General features: G+C 38.0%; 1 protein-coding gene across 6 annotated transcripts in view; it reads right to left on the bottom strand.

The window, feature by feature from the left end:
- CDC42BPA (CDC42 binding protein kinase alpha) overlaps positions 1-22288 on the bottom strand; it is a 188623-nt gene that overhangs the window by 7281 nt on the left and 159054 nt on the right. For 3 of the 6 annotated variants that reach the window (XM_086745443.1, XM_086745439.1, XM_086745441.1), the window contains 10 exons: positions 21808-21889; positions 20428-20644; positions 19608-19670; positions 18125-18718; positions 16066-16163; positions 14369-14453; positions 12508-12631; positions 11089-11206; positions 4960-5145; positions 3-120 (listed from right to left, as the gene is read on the bottom strand). In XM_086745443.1, coding sequence (XP_086601569.1) covers positions 3-120; positions 4960-5145; positions 11089-11206; positions 12508-12631; positions 14369-14453; positions 16066-16163; positions 18125-18718; positions 19608-19670; positions 20428-20644; positions 21808-21889 — 1685 coding nt within the window. Of the gene's footprint in view, positions 1-2; positions 121-4959; positions 5146-6743; positions 7270-11088; positions 11207-12507; positions 12632-14368; positions 14454-16065; positions 16164-18124; positions 18719-19607; positions 19671-20427; positions 20645-21807; positions 21890-22288 lie in introns of those variants that run through there. The other 3 variants (XM_086745440.1, XM_086745444.1, XM_086745442.1) reach the window with 2 other exon arrangements.

Genomic DNA, 22288 nt, shown 5'->3' with positions numbered 1-22288 from the left:
ACGTGCTGCTAAACCGCTGCTTGCACTCATCGATCGTCCTGGTTCTGTGCGGGACTTCGTGATCGACGGGATACTGACAGAGCCACTGAATACGGTCCGACTTTCCTGAGGCCGAAGATTCTGGAATGCAGACACACACAATGACATATTTACTTATTGACTGCTAGCTCAACCTTGGATGCTATGAAGGAAGGCCCCAAAATACATTAAAATGCCAACCTTACCAGAGCTGAATTATCTGGGCAGCAAGTCAGCAAAATTTGCAAAATAATATTCTGCAGTTTAGTGTAGAAACTGGAAGCACACACAACACAATAGTGAGTGCTGAATTACATGGACATATGCAGACAATTGAAAGAGTATGTCTAATAATTCAAGAATTTCCTTGAAAGGATGGATTGCAAGCCTAATTAAGCTGCTATATAGCAAAGTTGTGTCACACAATGCATTCTTTCTGAACACAAGCTTCCAAGGATCTTAAAATTTCTCTTTGATGCCATCATTTGTGCCATGCATGTGTAACTTTATACAACTACCATGTTAATCCCCAATGCCTGCAGAGTTATGAACACGTAGTGGACCAATCTGTATTTCAATCACTTACGTAATTCCAAAGGTATTAACCACATTACTCCAGACCTACATGAGTTGAGCCAAAGTGAGAATCAGGCTCCTGTTTTCAGCCTGCTCAACGAGGAGGACCAGAGCACATGCCACTTTTTCTACATATTTTGATTATCGCTCCTGTTTTGCATCCTGAGATCCAGTGTGATTTTCTAAACTGGTAAGTTACTGGACTGAAGTGGTCTTTTACTGAGGGAAGCGATAAAACACAACTTCTCTACTTGGATATGGTAGTTCCTTAAATATAAGCTGTCTTTAAAAGAAGGGAAAAGAGTACTTTGAAGTGATTTCTGGGATATTTTATTTCTGCTTCTGTTAACCTACAGCTGACCTTAGGGGAAAGGGCTTCCCAGTTTATTTAGCCCATCTCTCTGTATACATGTTGGCTTCTTAGCCCAGAGGGACTTTGCGTGTCATTTCATGTCTGGCTAAATATGAGACTTCATCCTGCTCCTACCATGATTTGCACTATTAAGTTGTTACCATGAACCAGAACTAGGTGTAGGGAACCTTTACAGATGCAGAACGTGAACAGAACTGCAGGTAACTCTGAGCATTACTTTACTTCCATTTCACAAAACACCCCCTGCAATAACTGTTAACTTCTTCCTATTTATATTTAATTATTTCCCCATCCTTTGAGATAAAGTAGCCACACATAACACAACACTTACAATTGCAGTGCCTTTTTAAGTTAGGATGTTACAGGACTTTATACAGTTCAGACATTATCAGATGATTGTTACCAACCTGCTGTTCAATCCAGTCCTACAATGGTCCTTAGAGTCATGGCTACAACAGAGCCTTTTGCTCTTACAGTCAGCCTTTGCTTCTGATTCTCCCAGTGGGCTAGAAATGGCTGATTTTTAACATGCAACAAACAAAAAAGAATAAAAATCTCTCCTCTCCTCCTGTTCCCAGATCTCTCTCAAACACCAATAAATAAGAATCAGCGACCTTACCCATGAAAAAGCCCTGTTTAATTCTCCCCTCATCCACTGCTGCACTATTCTCAATGAGGATTTATACCTTAAAAGGTATAAAGCTTTTTTTTAAGGCTTAGAAAAAGTCTCAAATCATTTGTGGGATCATACTGCTGTCTCTTGCTTACCTTCCCTCCTCTTTTTTTTTTTTTTTTTCACATGTGAACAACCAACCTGCTTTGTAGTATAAAATACTAAATTTCTCCTCCTTAACCACCCAATAAACAAATCTGAGTTACATGTAAGAGTATGAGCATCCTGCCTGTACATAAAAACGGAGGTTCCCCTGACAATACGCAAAGGAACTAACGGGCTAAGAAATAAGTGACTGCTGTGTTTTGAGAACTAAAGCAAAGCCAAGTGCAGCACCATGCAAAAGTGCATACTGTGGTTAGCACACTGGAGTTGCAAGGAAGGTCTTGTGTACCTCTATAACCCTACAATGGTTCATTTTGCAAAGAGAACCTTTAAGTTTAATGATTAGGTGATTAACCTCCTTAACAGTGACTGAGCAGACAACACACAGCCATCAGGGGAAGGAGGGAACGGGTGGGTACATGAAAAAGACTCATTTGTTTCAACAGTGTATTCTAATGACGATTATTTTTCATGACCTCAGTTTGCAAAGTCCATGTAATTCCTTGTAGAAAGTTTCTCCACAAAGCAAATCTTTCATTGTTCTTTGTTCTAAAAATGAAATAAGCACGTGCCAGAGACCCTGGCATTTTGGGCCAAAACCCCTGGAAGTGATATGCACATGATGCAGAAAGGGAATTCAAAGAAAAATAAACGGCGGTTATTAGCAGTAGTTATAAAGCAGCAAAATGCAGCAAATTAAAAACAAAGGTGGAAATAAAAAGAAACCTGAGCTTGCTTTACTTAAAGAGAGAGACAAAAACCCCTCATTCAGAGCAACAATTCAAATCCTAGCAGGAAAATTCACCCCCACTGCTGAACCAAATGGAGAAAAGTGAGAGAAAACAAATCAGCAGCAGAGAAGCTGCTTGCTGAGCAAAGCTGATCACTGTGAAATGGGGTGAAACGCCCAAATTAGTTCAGAGCGTCCGACTCCCAGCCAGAGAATGGAGCTGTACGTGGTGAGGTACGTGCAATCGCTGCAATGCTCGTGGCTCTGCAGTGTTACCGAGTCTCAGCTCTTGCACCCACACAAACTGCTCCCAAGCTGCCTTCTCAGGCAGCGGGGGGAGAACATAGACACAGCGTCTAACTCAACAGTTACAGCTCCCACAGGAAACTGTTTACCTCTGTTTCCCTGTCCATCATGCTGCTGCTTCTTGTTTTGGGTTTTTTGTTTTTAAGAAGCCTTCTTTTCATTACATTATAAACCTGAGCTTTTAAATTCTTCCATGAAATACTACAACAGAATCTAAGAGCCTACTTTAATGGGCCACTTTTCATCATGGATTCCATGCTGTTTTGGTTCCAATATCCCATCCGTTCCTGGGACCATGGTCCCCTCGAAGGGAGTGCTAGCCCTCTTACACTAAAATCTCCAAACACAAAGGGGAGATGGACAGACATGAAACCAAAACTCATAGCCTTGCTTTCCATACAGTTTACAGCATCTCTACCCTCCAGCCACAAGGGAGACAAACACTTTTCTTCATACAAGACTAAACCTCTAGTGCTCTAAGGAGCTGACAGGTACAGGATCTCAACAGCCTGGGTTGCCCAATTCACTTTTTTTCCTCCAATTTATGCTAGTAGACTGCAACATTAAGATGAAGGATGCTCATAAAGCAAAAATTAAAGTTATTGTCTGGAACACCAGGGGTCACTCCTGACTGATTCAAGGGAGAAAGAGAAAGTAGGACATGGGTGACAGTTCGGTGGTACGTCACTGCATATTAAAGAAAATTTTGTAGTACAGTTGGATTTTAAAAACCCTGTTTAAGCCAGAACTGAAATACAGCTTCAGTGAGCCTATAATGTCCCTCTAAGAGAGAAACAAATTTCAATTTGGCTTAACTATTTTTTTTTTTTTGCATTTCAACAGAGGATTCCTCTTGTGTATTTGTATTTCTCCTCCTACCAGAAAAGCCAGGGTGGATGCAGACCTGTCACAGGGCCTGTTTTCCAAAACACTGCAACCTCACTTCTGAACATTAATGGTTGTGATAATTGGGACTTTACAACAGTGACACATGACCATGCATATGACCAGTCAAAGCTTAGCTGTCCAAATTTGTTTTGGATCCATATGGAAGAGATTAGTTTTCCTCCTCCATTTTAAAATGCTCGCTAGTGTTGTATGTGGGTTATGTATCCAAAAACCTTCCTGGTAATACAGACCTAGAACAGCAACCAAAAGGCACTCAGAACAGTCTGGCAGCGAAGGTTTGCCATGCATGTCTGAAGGGTATCCAAAGGCCACAGAAGCCAACAGCAGTGTTTCCATTACCGCAACGGACAGGGCTCAGATCCACATAAACCCTGAGCAATCATCGCATACATCCACCTCACAGATTATTCCTGATTTACCTGCGAATCTGTTCCAAGCAGAACTGTAAGCCACAGCACAGTACACAATTACACTGCACAGCATGTATTTGTGTGCCTGTTTTAGTATGGCTTGGATTTCTACAGGACCTAGCAACCCCCACCTAGTCAGACCAGGACGCACAATACATGAAAAAAGAAAAGACCACTTCCACCCCCCTCAGTCTACATTCCAACTGGAAGGATATCTACAGAACAGTATCTTGCCTCTGCTTAAAACTACCAGGAATAAGAAGGTCTATATCAGCAAGTTGCCATTATCTTTAAATTTTGATCTTGCTTGTACATGTTCTAACTTCACTTATTTACGTCAACCTAGAAACTGTCTGAGGCACAACCTGTGTGTCTCTCTCTCTCAATCTGTGTACAGTACTGTGTAAAAGTTCTTGCACATCCCATGATTTCATCACAAACAAACAGTTTGAAAATTTGGTGCAATACAGACAGATCCAGAACCTTGTCCTAATTCAACCTGGCACACGGCATCCTGCCACTGACTGCTGGAGGATGAACACTGTGGAACACAGAACTTATAATTCAAAATTCCCACATCCCTCCTGATGATGAAAAAATGCTATTCTCATAGCAAAAGGTTCAGCCCAATTGTTACACACTTTTCTTTTTTTTTCTAAAGCCATGAATTATCTGTTTCTTAGCATATTGGAGCTGTGGAAAGACCACAGCTGATAGCAGAAAACAAATCAGCTGGGACAGAAGAAAGTTGAGGGGTGAAGGAAACCACTTACAAGGGTTTTTCTCCCATGTTAATAGCCAGGCAAAAGGAAAACCACACAGTATTAGTAGAGTGAACACCTGACTCGGCCGTTCATACCCTCAGAGTCATAAAGTCTGGAGTACCGAGGACAGAGCGTGGAGGCGGGGAAAATGCAGGGTTTATGGAATCGTAAGAGAGGAATTTTTCAGCTGAATTAACAGTCATGTGGTAGATGTGCTCAAAGTTGCTCGGAGAGGAGATCAGACGGGAGTGATGATGAGGGAATTGGTAAGGGGAACGCTGCTATCAAAGACAACAGAGAGAGAAAGCAATGAAGGATGGTTGTACAGGTTACAATGGTAACAGCAGTCCACAGGAGCAGTCAAACACTGAAGGACAGCCAAACAGCAACCCTGCTTGCCCATCAACACACAGGTTCTTACGTTGTCACCCCCAGTCCTCTGTGCACCTTCCTTACACGGTGTCATAGGGGCCTGCTGCCCTTGCTGTTGCTAAAACATTAAAAACAAATAAAACTTCTAACTCATTGGGAATGGATTCTAATATTTATTATTATTTGATATTTCAAAGAGCACCACAGTTGTAAAAGGTGCTTTACAGACAGTTGAGAAGCATCAGTTCCCTGCCTTGAGGAGCTTACAATCTAAAATAGACATAACACAAACAAAGGAAGGTGAGCACAGGTGAGATGGTGTGGGGAGAAGAAAAGATGAGAATACACAACAGTTAAAAGATTGCAAGAGACTTCCTTCTGTTATTCATGCATTTTAGCAATTCCATTAAAATTATCACCTGTACAACAAACACAGAGTATTTCCAATGGGAGGGAACAGTCTTTTGACAGGATAGGGACCCAGGCCGGGTGGGAAGGTGAACTGGTTAGTGTCAGACAACTGGGACAATTTTCTGCAGACAGACAACACAAGGCCTATGTCCTTCTGCACACTCACTTAATCCTCACAGCGCTTTAGCGATGAAGAGACTTCGCTCTGCTGTCTCTGCGCTGCAGAATATGCGGCCCTTAGCAGATACGGTGCAAAAAGTATTGGGAAATTCAAGTGTTTTTAATAGGACAACTGAGCAATGTGCCCAATATGTGATGTAAAGAAAGAGGGAAGTAATCCTGCATATTAAACAGAAACCATTTCTAATTCATCTCTACAGAATGTGCTGACGCAAGTGCTCTTCTAACTTAAAGTCCTCTAAATCCAGATTTAATGGAAGGGCGTTTCAAGGCTCGGTCTCCCTCCCTGTGCCATCTGTACATGTTCAGCAGGTCAGCCTGCAAGGGGATGGTTTGCCCAACCGCCACCAGCAAATCAGAACGCTTTTTCTAATTTCTAGCTTCTAATTTTCTCTTCCCCTTGTCCAACTGATTTCATCACCTTAAAATAAACAGATCTGAGTAACATTAGAAATGTTAAGACTTAAAAAAATAAAATATGGTAAAAAATACAGCTTACCCCTCCGCTAAACCTAAGGCACTACTTTTTGTATGTGGAACGTATTAAAGTCTGGAAGAACATTAAGTCACATCCCAATACATATTATCAAACATTATTGTTACTATTCTCTTCATTTCAGCTGGTAAAATCCAACTCTTTTTTTTTAAAACACACAGTTATTATGAGGCTTTGCATGTTAACCAACACATCAATTACCACATTATGGCATAGAAGATGTAATATACATAAATTGGTTTTAGTAAGTTTATCAGCATCTAAATATCAGTACAAGAAGCCACCATTCCAAGAATGGTCAAGGAAAGCAGGCTTTGCTGAGTTATCTGCTCGCAACAGAGAACCGGCAGCAAAGCCAGCTACGTTCCTAAAAGCCAATACGGGAGAAAAGGGAGTATCTAAAAATCCCAAGCTAAAAAGCAGAGGGTAGGCCATCTGCAGACCATGAAAATATTTAGCCAGCACTCATGAACATGAGAAAGCCACGATATGGCAACATTTTTAAAACAATCCTCCGTGGAACTTTCTCCATGGACTCCACCATTAGATGCATGCATGAGGTTCCCACTTTCGTTAAAGAATACCAAATATGAGTAAGTATTCATTTACTCTGAAAGTTCTCATTTGAAACAAGCAAAGCTTCACACTTCATCTAGAATGGAAGTATAATGGCTCATGTATAATGAGGTCAAATTGAAGCATAATGTTCAAATATAATGGCAGTCAAGACTAGCTTTTGTATGTGAAATACTTAGGCATGCAGAATATGAAAGCAAAATCAATCCTGTACATCTGATGTACACAGAGAGGTGGTCTGTGCTGCAGTAAGTGCAGTTCCAGATTTCAGATCTTCACTACAAAGGAGCATCCACGATAAAGTGGCTTCAAGGGACAAGAGGGCAGAAGGGAGGCCAGACTGTACGGCCAGTTAATTGGTGACAGGCTGCTAGGGAAGAAAAACATGTAAATAAATAAGTTTGGGGATATACTAACAGGAACGATTTGAAATTGTACAAAACAAGACAATGACCCAGATCTAGTATCCACACCAATAAAACACAAATATGTACTGACTATGGTTCTCTTAATAGCCAACAAGAACTTTGGGTTTCTGTTGTGTTGTAGCCCAAAAACTTGTTTGTCAAAGACCCCTGAGTAACTGCTCACCACGAGGAAAAGAAGGATGCAAATTTATCATTGCCTGATAACCTCTAATACTTTCTTTCTTAAATCTGATCTCACTCTGAGCCTCAGGCATGTTTGTTTCTGCCCAAAAAGAGGGCTATACTGAAGTCAAGGGTGCACGTTCACGGAGAGAACAACATTGCATACTAAGACCTTGGAAACAATGCACAGAGAAAGCATCTTTCCCCCTTGTGTGGCAACATCAGCAAGGGTCACATGCAAACAGATACAGATATAGAATCATAGAATGGTTTGGGTATATGTTGCACATATGTAGGCATCTGCTTTGTACACAAAATATCAAATAGCCTGAAAGAGTCTAAAACGTTCCATTTATCCAATTTTCATTTTGTACCTTTACAACACAAATTAAACTCTCTAAAGTTGGTCTTTTCAAGACATTATTAAGAACAACCAGGGGCAGGTTAGTGGGACTGCAGATAAAAGTTTTGATTGGATTCACATTGCATATATAAAGTTACTCTGTATATACTTATTAATAAATATAAATACATACATACATTATATATATATATAAAAAAATATAACTTGTCATTTGCTTTATAAAGTTCATCCATGGATGTTAGATAAAAACTAGGCTGAACTGGCTATTTAGTTTGTGACAATCTCACCCAACATAAAGGTTAAAATACCTATTCTCTATTAAAACCCATTTATTACTAAGGACCCTTCTGTCTACATAGCACTATACTGATTCCAGTGAAAGCTCCTGCTGGATGAACAAATTTGTATCAGTAGATCCAGCCAAATTTGAAGTTGCTCAAATAAGTCAAAAGAAACTGCAAATAAAAAGGCCCACTCCATTCTTTCACACACTTTCTGCATTCCAGTATCTCATAAAAAAGAAGCTATATCACCTAAAATAGTTGGATTAAGAGAATTTGAGAAAACTATTAGCCTTGCACTACTTGTCCTCCCTAGTGGTAGCTCTCTTTAAATACAAAAATGTATTTTATCATCTGCTTTCATAAACAGAAACAGGTATTGTCAAAGTAAAATGCTGCAATCTTTCTCATAGTTCTTTAAAAATAAATACTTTTTCTTCTGAAACACAATAATCTATTTAAAAAGACAAAGATATGTTCCAGATGCTAAATCACCACACATGCTAATGAGCATAAAATAAAAAGCTATTCACCTTTTTAGAACCTTTTAGAAGGTATACCTTTTTAGAAGGTATGAATCTAGTGAAATAATTCTATGTCCTTGTAAAGAAACTGCCATACAGATGAACTGTACACAGGGCTGGATGAGTATTCTTTACCTCGCGCACTCATTATCCAGGGAATGTCTTCTCTATTTCCACCCTCTCTTTTAATTCTAAATTAATCCTTCAAATAATACATGAGATTCAATACATAATATTGTATGCATGCACAACTACTTTTCTTCTATTTCTGGGCCTGAGAAACAAAGTAGGTAGTTTGGGATAGACTAAATAAAAACTTAGTCCAGCCAAATACCTTACAAGAAGCTGTTGGAAAAGAAAAAGCTGCCTAGACTGAAATAGCTCTTGACAGAACATTTATTTCCTAAGCTCAAGTTACACTTTCAAATTCACACATTTTCAAGTCCCATGATTGATGCAATTCTGTATCTGTTAAGTTAGGAATACAAATACAATATGATATTGCAAGGAGCTGATGGAAAAATACACGTCAAATTTGCTTTATCTGCAGTGACATCTCCCACCATTAAGATTGGGATCTACTTGCTATAAGGAGCTTTTAATAGTAACTTTAAAAAGAAGCTGCAGCAGTGGAACAAGTGCAGAAATCAATTCTACACTGTACACATTTTCTAATGTCTTCTCATCACTTTTAAGTGGGAAATGACTCATGATTTTTTTTCAAAACACCATATTGACTGGTAAGAAGCAAAGTCCCAGTCCTAACTTCAAATACGACCTTTGAGCTAATACAAGGCTTGCATAATCAGAATGAATTTAAAGCTAAAAGTCATTTAGAGATGGCAGAGTTGAAGAAATATTAATCCATGTAAGTCTAGAAAAACCCCTTCTACAGATAAAAATCATTCCTCACTTTACACTTGCCAGATTCGGGGCTTGATTAAAAGTCCTTGCAGCTTTGGATTCCCGTTAACTTTCAACTACTGATGGTGTGAAATGGGATGTCTTTTGCCATACCTTTAGCAGTAGCAGATTACTTTCTCTGCTTAAGAAGAGCCAGAAATATGTTAAAGAACCCACCAAAAATGGAAAAGCGAAAAAAGGTTCTAGTCTACATCTTGCCCTGAAGCAAATTGTTTGTTGCTCAATTGCACTGAATATGTTTGTTATTGAGAGGTTTCTCAGAGTGTCTCTAGTAGGAGATTTAAAGTAATTTCTTTCCTTTCCTTGCATATTCTCATTTAAGCAAATCACAGTGCCAGAAGGGCTCACGTACAACGTGCAGACTTTACGATAAAGTGTAACATAAAAGTACCATTTGCTGCAGAAGTGAGGTAAAATGAGTATCTGGAGATCAGAGGTTATGCTCCTAAGCTCCTAAACCAGTGCAACTGCATGGCATGCTATCTTTCATTCTTACCGTTGTTTCCTTTGGGCTTTTCAGCACCTGAAAATCCCAGTTTCAGCATCTACTTTCTGTTTACTGCACAAACTCCAAGTAATAACGAAGATCGTTGTAGACAGGACTTCTGTACTAATGCCTACGTCTTATGGGCTGATATAATCTGTTTGATAAAATTCATTTGATATATCAATTTGATTTTTCTTTCAGTGCTTATTAGTATCTTGTGAACCACATCTGTGTCATCGTGGACAAGTTTAGAAAACAATATAGAACACACAAACAAAATGCTCAAGGTAGCTTGGAGCAAGCAGTATGATACTTTCCTCTGAACAAAATATTAATTAGTCTTTAGATCATCAAAAATTTCAGTAACTTCCAGGTGAGTATTGCCTACATAAGGTTTTGTAGAAACAAGCATGTGTGTGTACTATTACACGTTTTCTTCTTCCATTTTTCAAATTAAAAGGTTAGTTTTTATGTAAGAAGTTCTGGTTCACTGAGACTAGTTGATTTAGGGAGAAAATGAAAACCAGCATCTTTGGCATGGAAAGAAATTTGAGCACTACACACTGTTAAACTCCTACAGTCTAAGGAAAAGAGGCTGTAAACAGAGAGACCTAGTTGGAGCTAAAGGTAGGAAGACAAGAAAGGAATTGAACTATGGCTCACAGAGAAAGGAATTTCTCTTTCCATTCCCACAAAGAACAAAGGCCCAAATCCTCTTAATTTTGTCTCCACATATGCATCATAAAAATTATCATCAACACTGAGAGGCCGACCTGCCTTAAAACCCAAGAGGCATTAGCTGCTCCTCCTTCTCCCCCGCTGCTGAAGTATCATCCTCTTTCTTTAAATTTTATCACATACAGCAGAGCACATTCAGCTCCATGTCCCTAGGTACACTGCTCCTCATATGAAAATACATCAACACTCTGAATAAGCATTTTAAGTTGTACTTGTCTTTCTCTCGCTTATTTGCGGCCTCTGTTGCAGTCAGTCACTCTCTCATGTACTTTTGTACTTACCATTGGAAGGTCTTTGAGAATTTGTATACCATCTCCCGGACCCATATGTGCTATGTGGTTAAAATTAGTTGGGTTAGAAATTAATTTATTTCTCATTTCTGGATCACGTAGCATCTCCCTGGAAGAGAAAATACTTTGTTTAGACATTTCATTCAAGGTAAGGATGGACATTTATAAACATGTACAGCTTTGATTTTCCGCTACTTTAAAATGGAAATTAACTTACTTAACCATGTTAATAGTGATAAACCCTTGCTATCAGCACTGACATGGATAAGCTTCCAGCTTGAAGAAAGGGCAAGGGGCCAGAAGAAAAGAACGCTGTTTACAGGCTAACAGCCCAAGCCCAGTAGTTACTAATATGCAAAGAATATACAACCACTATGAGCTGATAAAAAGCTCTTTAAGATGAGTAAAAGCAGAACTTATTTGTGATGTATTCAAAGTGGAGATGAAAATGAAGTACAAGATATGAAAATAGAATTAAAATAATACTGCAGTACCTTTCTCAGTCTGTGGTCAGAATTAAAAGCTCTTCAAAATGGCAAGGATGCATTTCAGAACTCAGAATAAATAAAATTTTAAAAGACCAAACCACAATCAGCTCAGAAAAGCAAGGACAAGGACTGGAATTTTATCTCCACTGTACACAGCTGCTACTTTTCATAGAGCCAAAAAGAAAGGGAAGCTGGGGGCCAACCATCGGTGGAAGACGTTGGAAGTTAGAAAACTGTCATACTCAGTTCTTGCAGTGTAGCTTAGCACAGTAGCAGGTCACCTTTAGTGAGTGATCGTAAATGGTCAGTAACATCCTCTGTGAACACTGCGAGTAGTGCAGACCTATATTTATTGCCATTTAGGAAAGTATTTGTGACCTGTTAAAGACTTCTATTAAAAACACATCCTGAAGTCCTATGTCCTCTGAAGAGGTGAGTTTTCTGAGATTTATAGAATGTTTATGTAGTTAAATCTATAAATCAAAAAAGCAGATGCCTTGGAATACTGCTGAGAGTAGAACTGCCTTCAGAAAGACAAGCAGAACCAGAGTCTGAAAGTAATGAATCCATATGCATAGTTAGCAATGTAATCTCCTTTGCAAAGTGTTTATTACAGATCTTACATATACAGTATATGTGCACACCTATGTGCCTATAATACAGTATGTGGATACATGCATTCCAAACTACAGCTGCTTCACATAATCAATTTGAACTAATGAATACTTGTGTATCCAGTGCATATCCATATCCAAACTGGTATTAAAACAAATTTAAAATTGAGGATTAACGCGGTGGGGAAGAGACAAACATCTGAACAGGCATTCCAGAAAGCAACAAATGAAGTACTACATTGGCATCAGTCACTGTTCTTCAGGGCCTACAGGCAGGTAGGGAAGACAAGTACATGTTGAATACCGACCTCCTCTGCTGCATCCTCTCCTCCTCTGGTACTCTGAATGAATAGCGGCGCTTGTTGTTGATGTTTCGAACCATTTGCTTCCGGCTGTTATCTGACGTCTCAGGAACTACCAGTTCATCACCCTCTGAAATCAATATAAATATGATTATCCAGTGGGACACTTCATTAGGTATTAATGGAATTTTAATTTAAAGACATTTTCTCCCTCTGCTTTTGCTCGTGTTGGGTACCGCCCACTGCCCCTCAAACCTGACCAGATGCTCCTTGATCTACGGGTTTTCTTGGTCACTATCTACACTGTTATATAGCAATAGACTTAACCCTTCTTCACACACAAGCTGCCACAACTGTGTTCTCAAAATACTATGGATTAATTCATTCAAAAAAAACGTTTAGGTGGACAGGAAAGGATCTCAGTCCTCTACCTCAAACTTTCTTTGGCAGCTCTCACTGAAAACCACTACAACAGCCTTGTTCTGCCAAACATCTGGAAGCTCAATGCAAGATTCTTTTTCATTCATTCCCTGCTTCAAAGAGACGACTCCTTTTGAAATGTTTCAACGCTGATGTATTTTGGTGCAACTGTGGGAAAAGGGAAGATTTTTTTTCCACATGTGTAGGTCTGGCCAAGGCATCATTTATAAAGACATGAAATGTATAGCAGCAATAATCACACAATAGGAGCGTTACTTTGAATGAATGCTGCAACTCCTCTGTCTTGTTTTATATATATGGAGGCTGAAGTTACACTTAATAAGCTTGATACAGCGAACACCTACTGCTCACTGCCAAGATAGTTTTTGTATGGAACTGAAATCTCTTCTTTCCTTAAGGTCAACTGGAGATTTCATGAAGTGTGGGATCTACAAGGTAAGCAGCTTCAGGAAAAAAAAAACTTGCAGACCTTTGAAGAGATACACCTGGAGGATACTGTACTGTTTGGCAACCTTTTCTGAAAGGCAGGGAGAAACGTACAGGAGCAAAGCATCAGCCTTACTCACTTCTGATCCTATGCTCTCCATTTTGTTTGCTCTTCTGCTCAATTTTTCATGTTCAATCTTTATTAGACTTGAGAATTCTAATTTTGAAGAAAATTCTAATCTTCCACCATATTGCTTCTCTCTACCACTGTCATTCCTTTTGTACTAATTAGCTAGCAATTTAAATAAGCACCGAAACACTGCCAACTGCAGTACATGTTTCTAGAGAGTTTATTAACATTATTTTCAGAATAGTTGTTAAAAAATATAGCTTTTGATCAAGCACATCCCCTCTCCACCAAAGAGGTTAAAAAAAAGGTTAAGGAAATTACTCAGGAGCATGCATATGAAATGGGCTCTAAAAAGGAAAAAAAAAAAGGTCAAAAAGACTCATAACAAAAATAGAATTCTGAAGCTAAAACTTTGGCACACAATCATATGTGGCCCTAATAACAAGTTGTGAATACATAACATTATATTATATCAGATATTTCTGATCCTTGGGAAAGCTTTGTTTAGGTTAAGCGTAGTATTAATTGTAACCTAGCACTGCCAAGATCACTATTAAAGCCTTTAACAGTGTAAGCATTTTTAGACAGTGTTCTGGCACGGGATCCCAGATTTGGAGGGAGCGTCCAGTCATTCTAGTTTCTATTTCCAGTCTTCATCATATATCCAAAAAGGAAAAAAAAAAAAATATTCAGAGTAGCTGCATAACAGACATCATGGCAATCACTGTGTAACCGACAAGCTTTGGCTTTCTCCGAAATTAACAAGGACATATACATTTGAGAGATAACTTTCTACAATGCACAGTTCCAAGAAAAATGCTCTTTCTAAACAAAAATTTGCAAGACGAAAATTGGCTTCTCCTTACTTACCTGCCATTTTGTTTTTGAAATATATTAATCTAACTGTCTCCAGGCCTAAAAGGTTTAATGATCCTTCCGTATTCAAGGGTCGTACCTGAAACGAGGAAAATCAGTCCTTGTAACAGTAATAACTCACATTTATATAGAGCATCTGATAAATGCACTGAAAAGCTCCAAGGTGCATTATACACTCTATAACATAAAGGAGCACTGTTATAAAGCCAACCAGGGAGCAGAACAGCATTATCGGCCAGAGCAAAGCCTGCTCCACAGAACTGCAGGCTGGACGGAGCAATGTCTCCTGTCTCTAGTAACACATGCCTGCTCTCAAGAATAACCTTTGTGAGTCATTAAAACCATGAAGCTGAGTTAAAAATGTAGATTTTAAACTTCTGTTTGGAGAACAAATACAGAGAGCTGCCTAAAATTCCACTTAAAGACACAGGCTTAACACCACTCCTCCCAGCATTTAAACAGTTCTGTTAGAAGTCTACTTCATATAACAATTCAAGTTTTTCTATCAGATACACAAAGCAACAAGCTGTGCTTTTATTTTGTCTTAGTATCATGTCACAATTATGCTTTGCAACTTGATAAGAGTACATATACAGATTGCTAAAACCTACTAGTACTTGTGATTAACAGCTCTAAAATGAAAGAAGCATTCCACTCTCCGAGTCTGTAAATTGTGCTAGAAACTAACTCTTCTAAAACAAATTGCCATTTTTGAGTCTCCTAGATATAGCAACTCTTGTTTGTTGAAAGTAGTTTCATTCATTAAATGGGCAGTCTTGAGTCAGATACTCATAAAAGTACTAAATCGTATTCTGCTGTGTGGAAAAAAATGCTTCAACTGTTTAATAACTCCAAGTTTGGACATCAGAAAGAGTAGAGGAAATGTCCTCTAAAAGGTCAGATTCTTCTCTCCTGAAGATGTTAATAGCTGAGCCCCTTGATCTTTGTATTAGTTACCCTTACAGCATTGACATAATATCCCGGTCTGCATCTGACATGTGGGAAATTACTATGTAGAGACACTAAATGACTAACACAAGATCACAGGACAATTTTCTGTAATGCTATGTCACTGGAATGCCAGTTAAAGGAATAGTCTAAACTATGGGGAAAAAAAAAACCCACCACTTTTATTTTTATTTCCAAATACAGCTGCGCAAACACCACCTACATACCGAGAAAGTGCCAGTTTTCAAAAACGTCCTTTTGATAAGTGATCCAAACCTGACATCATCATGGTTTTAATATTTCTACTGGTTGAACCAAAATGTCTAATTCTATTTGTTTACAGTGTTCTCAGCAGCAGAAGATAGATTTTTTGAAGACCTGTTTAATTATCTTAACATCCACCATCTTCTGTCCATAACACAGATGCAATCAGTCCCATGAAGCCATAACGCACTAAGACCAAGAAACTGCTCTCTACAATATCAGTAAGTCTAACACACTCTCCTGCTCCAGATTGACCATTCATCTAAAACAGTGAAACTGCACGCAAAACACATTTCATATCTTCTATTTTGAACAAACGGCATTGGTTTCTTCGCAGTAGCTCTTCTTTTAGTTCAGTTATGTTTAAACAGGCAGTTTTAATGATGGCTCCTAATGTGCTTAAAAAGCCTGGTATGACTGCAGGAAAGCCATAGTGAGTCCAGACATATTCTTTAACTGATACTGAAAGTGCAAGTTACCTTTTTGAGAGGAATAGTCTGAATCCACTCCATGGAGTTCACGTCGAAGATATCAATTGCGTTTTCACTGTACACAGAGAGGTATGGTGCATTGTAACCTGAGAAGGAAGGATGAGGTATAGTGTCATGTGCTTTTAGACAGGGCTCAAAATACACAATTTCATATGCTTTAACCATATTTATTACCAAAAAACCCCACCGCACAATCCAACAACAATATTTGCAAAATACGTTTTGACTCAAAAATGACCAAGAAATTTATTCTGAAGGCAAATCACCACCAAAAAACCTAAAACCTCCATGACTTTTCTTTTAACTTTGCAGAATCCAACTACTTTTTGAACTACAAAGGATTACAGTTTACTCTGCCAAACACTAATGTGGTTCAAAGTTTTTTTATTCTAAAAGCCCTATTTTTAAGAGCTCATATTTTGTAAATGATGCAGTAGGAAAATATATCATTATTATTATTAACTGTCATTTCAATGAACTGAGCTCTTAAGTCTTTGGACTATGCACTAAACGAACATGAGTTGGAAATAAGCATCATGACATAGTCATAAAAATCCTCATGTTTCCTTCTAGCTTTAATGCTCTTTTCTTATTTTCTGGATTGTAAAGAGAATTCTTGTGCTACTCATCTGGCGCACTTCCCCAGGATGAAATTTTTTCTGTTAGGACCACTTCTAAAGGAGAATTCAGTATTTCCACGTCGGCAACAAGGCTGCCATGGTCTGCCAAGACTAACAAAAGCATCCAATTTGTGTTTAAATGTAACAGGTTTTGCCACAAAATATATCTCCGTTCAGATTTGGAATAACATCAAGTCACTTCATTTAAAGCAATCAAAAAAACCTTTCACAAATACCAACGACCAGTATATAGATGAACTACACGTGAAAATACCTGTTTTTTCAATCTATCACAAAATCTTTTATTTTGATTCTTTCTCTGAGTTCATTGTAATAATCACACTCTTGCTCAAACACCAGAAGTCACATACAGCCTGTAAAAGTTGCTCCTTCCCACACTCAGAAGGAGCTTCACTCAAACAATGTGAAACATTCCTCTCCTCTGCAGCGTGACTGTACTGCTGTCACAGTGAGGTAAGAAGGCAGACTATTTTAAAAATCAACATAAGACTGAGCTCATTCACATACACTCTTAAGGGACAAATTTGGCTAACCTTTAGCTGCATTCAGAAAGACATTAAAAAGAAGATGACAGACATTGCAGGGTTTGTTTTTTTTTCCCCCTCCAACTGTCACAAAGATAGAGCCTCACCTTTGAAAAAAAAGTGCAATACATGTTTAACATAATTCTTGCTGGTTGCTTAAATATTGAAAAATTACAGCATTTTTCCCTTAAGGTTATGAAATATATTTTCTATACTGCCTGCCATACATTGTATTTTGGAAGGGAAGAGGGAGATAGTTTTTAAGTTTTTTGCCCTCTATTGTTTAAAAAAGCAAAGAGAGGAGATGAATGGGAAAAGCGTCAACAAAAAACTGCTGAGGAAGAGAGAATGAAGGAGTAAGGAAATAAAAGAAAAAAACCCACAGTAAGTAGGAATAAACATCGTTAGAGAAAAGCAAGTAAAACTACCAGATCCTGGTAGATCCATCTGACTACTCTTGAACATCAAAAAAACTTGAATCACAATGCTGAGCTAAGTACAGTCAAATTTTAAGACTTTAAATAACAACAGTCCAGTATCGGTGGTAGCGAATGCATAAAGATCCCATTAGCTTCTGTAGGACCTGAGGCTTTTGGCTGTTTTAGAGATCAGGCCATGTGTTCAGAAATTGTGACATCAGAGTTAGAAATCCCGACCCTTGATTCCTCTTTGTGTTACAGCAGTATAGGTCAGTGACAGAGTTGTCAAAATGAGCATAAATGAGACCAAGATTAAACTCTCTAACTAGATTAAAAATGCTGACAGAGCGTTCATTTACCTGTCAGGTAATTATCCTTGAACTTCACTTCCTGTGGATATTAATACAAGCAGTGATCACTTCAATGTATAATAACAAGTATCCCAACACCCACGGCAACTTACAGCAAGAAGATGGAGTTGCAGGCCACATCAATTCTTGTTGTCTAGATCTTCGGCCCTGGCAGTCAACGTAAACCCCTACGCTGCTAAAACACAGCAGGTATTCTTTATTTGAGATTTCGACTGCACAGATGGCATCAGTTGGCTGCTGTGAGATAAATGATAGTGTGTGGTCATCTGGATGGAGCAGACTATATGGGCTGCCTTCTCCATGGAGGGGATATTTTAAGAAACCTGACTGGTAGCCGACACAAAGACGGTCACTGAAGATTGACATCCATTGGACATTCCCCTGGACTTGGATCTCCTTGATCTTTTTGTGACGTGTCTTACTCTGATTTAGTTCATAACAGAGGACCTGCCTTTTCATAGCTACACACAGGCAGGTAAGAGCTCCATGGCGCACGTGTCCAGAAACTATTGACTGACAGCCTTTTGTCTCTGCCAGCTTATAAAACTCAGTCTCCCTTCCATCCAGGGCAGCCATAGGGAAAAGCCGCACATGACGGTTTCGTCCTGAGATTACTGCAATGAGCTGTTCACTTGGGATAAGCTCAATCTGATGAACCTTCTTATTGTCACCAACACGGATAATCTCTAAAAAACAAACAAACAAAACAAAACCCCTCAAATCCAAACAAATAATGTTGAAGTGTGAATTGATTAAAACATATGTATTTGTAAAGACCTGCAATATTAAAAAGTATGGAGTCAAAACTTGTATTTTAATAATACCAGATGTGGATAGACCTTTGGCTTTTCCTCATCAGAAAGAGGGAGGAGCAGATCCAATGCAATAACAAACATTGTATTATTTCAGTATTCATTTAAAAAAACAGTTTATAGCTGCAAAACTACTGAATAAATGAAAACCTTCAAGGAACTGAAACATACAATTAAACATGTAGTTTGTTGAATTAGCTTGGGCATCTGTCATTACATCACTTTGCAATACTGAACATAAGTTTTAACTTCCAACATCAAGAAGAAGGTTACAAAAAAGATCAATCCAGGCTCCTTACTGAGGTGCACAGCAGGAGAAGAGGTTACACTGCTCACAAATTGAAATGGGGGAGGTGCCAACTGGATATACAAAGACGATGTTTCCTTCTGAGAATAATTACACTTAGCAACAAGGAGCCCAGAGAGACGGTGGGAACATCCATCCTTGCGGATTTTCAAGACCCAACTGGACAAAGTCCTGAGCAACCTGGTCTGAATTCGGTATTGAGCTTGCTTCAGACAAGAGACAAAAACATTCAACTGCATTCCAGATGCTGGGTATTTGTTACTGAAAAGGATACCCAAACCAGAAAGCACACAGAACACCTACTTGATTATCAGCTATCACATGGGGTTGTTCAGCTGATAATGCAATAAATCAAGAAAAATTAAATCAGAGGTTATTGAAAGAGAAAAAAGGCTACAAAGTCACTTTCTGATTATTTAATATTAGAGAAATTATTACCAGTTCCTAATCTCTTACCATCTTTGGTGACATGCACAACAAATAACCCTTCTTCATTCCCCAGTGCTATTCTTTCATGGTCTATGACATTAAGAAAAAAAAAGGTTATTTTTCTTCAGAAATACTTCTTCAACAATAGTGATAATTCTAATCAACAGAGACAGTTTTTTAACATCTTGGAATAAACAAACATAAAGCCAAACCCAATACGTTCATGTAACAAAACAACATTGCTAACCTCCCAATCTTTCAAATTTCGGGGGGGGGGGACCCAACAAAAAAAAAAAAAAAAAAAAAACCAAAAAAACCCCCAAAAAACCAGCAAGAAACAATTTTTAACAAACCATTCAGAGCGCTTAAGTGTACACTGACTTTGAAATAATTATCAAATCATATTTAAGTAACTTAAATAATCAGAGTTTAACATATTTTATGCAGTAGCATTTAAAATGACTAAATTAATTCTCTGCTTTTATGTTTTGCCTCTGGTCCCACAAGCAGATTTTGTAAAGTCAGTGATTTATGTCTATTCTGTAGTGCTAATTTTGACCAGCTAAGGAATTATGCTTACAGAAAAATAAAAGCATAATGTCAAATTCTCAAAATTATTCATAATTATGAGTATGGGCAAATAGGAGGAATATTCTTAAAGATCTGAAAAAGTACTGGGTAGTGAATTGCACTTCTTTCTTAAACCCATACATATTTCCATATGGAATAAAACTACTACATATTACTCTCTGTTCAGCAGATAATGCCATTTAACATGTTTTTGCACAAAAAGCATGCTTTTAGCATACTCATTTTTCTTAGAGCTTTCTTCTTATTCATTTCATACCTATGATTGCTGCTGACTGTGTTGTTTTGATGAGGGGTAAGGTGCTGTCATAAGCTTCTTTCGGAACATAGACTGAACGGTCTTTGAGTTTGTTCTTCTTCAAGATCCTATGCAATTCATTCAGCACTCCTACCCACTTGCTTTTTTCATTCTCACCGTCTGCTAGAATCAGGATTGAACACTTATTACTGGATGCAGAGAGCTGGGAAGCTGTGACCTGGGAAATTTTAAAATACATATTTTAAGTCATAAGCAATAAAAAAAATTCATAATGAGCATTTTTACAAGGGATGCCTATAAATGCCCTTTTAATTAGCTGCCTGAACTAAGAATGCAAAAATTTAGCCTTAGTTAATAGAAAATACTATCACAATCAAGAACTCACAGTAGGAAACCTGTAGATGTGAATAACTTGGCAAAGAACTGAGAAAACTTTGCCTTTTTGCTAAATGCATTTGTATTTATCCTGTAATTTAAAAATGTCTGTCCAAAATAAGGTAGTCATCTGTTTCTCACAGCTATTTCATAATGAAAAGCATTTCTCACAAAGTATTCTGTATTTTTTTTTAAGACCCATAGCTTTCATCAATAATTTAATGCAATAAGAATGGTCTTTATTGAAGAATGACCTATGATCCTTTTCATGTATTTGGTACAGCTACTATAGATAAAAATAAAAGCCCCTTTTGTAGGTTTATCTCCTCTCAACATTCAGAGTGATGAACAGTCTGAAAGCTGGAAAAACAAGGAGTGAAATACAAGTAAAGTATAGTGGTATAGTAAAGAAATGATAGGGGAATTAGTAAGACACTAAAGATATTTTGTTGAGGTTAAAGTTTCAATAGACTATAGAGTAAAAATAAGAATATTAGAAAAAGCCAACGATGGCAAAATCTTGATACCAGATAATAGACATAAATTTTGATGAGTATTTTACACTAGAGTTCTATACTGACTACCTGAGGAATGGGAGTTTTTCAGAGATCCAATGCATATACACAAAAAAAATACATAAAAGATTTAGGAATAACACAACAAATTAAACTGAGAAGCAGAACGCAACTTTAGGCAATGAAAATGTAGGTGGTCATGAAGAATTCCAAATGACTAACAGGAGGCTGAGAAAAGTTATGTCTTACTGTGAAGGTTAAAAAAATAAAACCCACATAAGGGGGAGATGAGAGCTTGTCTAAATGTACCAATGCTATTTTGACTGGAAAATTATCTATGTACACATCTTTACGCACTGCTGCTGCTGTCATTGATACCACATGGCCAGAAATTCCAAAGGAAACTAAATACTAGCAAGCTGTCAGTGAACGCACACTGTACATCACACTGTGCAACCCTGTACTTCTAGATTCAAGATGTAATACTTACCCTGAAAATACAGGGGATATCTTTTCGATTTGCATGGATAACATCTGAGGCCAAGACAGAACTCACTGAGAATTCTTCATCCCTTATGGAGACCACAAACATTATTGGAAAAGAGTTAAAGAGAGTAAAATCTGTATGCTTGTTTTTCACTTTTATTTCCATAGTATCAAATAGCCTTGTTTTGTGAAGGACACAAGACAGCACTGAGATCTAATTTTTAAAATTATCCTTTCCTCTTCTTTTCTGCAGATGAAACTCACAAATGTAATGTTACATAACTATTTCCTGGTAAATGCTGATGGAGATAAATCTATTCAGAGTATCTGGTCTCTGTCTGTTTAAATTAAAACTTTAAAAAAATAAATAATCAAACTTAAAAAATAAGACTGTGCCAAGAACAGTGGTCTTCTACAAAACTTCTATAAATCTTTCAACTCTTCTGTAAAAATCCAAACTCCTTAGAAGCTATAAGCTACAGCTG

The sequence above is a fragment of the Chlamydotis macqueenii genome, chromosome 3 (genome assembly GCF_036417535.1).
Source record: "Chlamydotis macqueenii isolate bChlMac1 chromosome 3, bChlMac1.mat, whole genome shotgun sequence".
In the NCBI taxonomy this organism is placed as follows: Eukaryota; Metazoa; Chordata; class Aves; order Otidiformes; family Otididae; genus Chlamydotis; species Chlamydotis macqueenii.
Note: the sequence above shows the minus strand (reverse complement) of the source record. Positions and strands in the feature narration are given on the sequence as shown.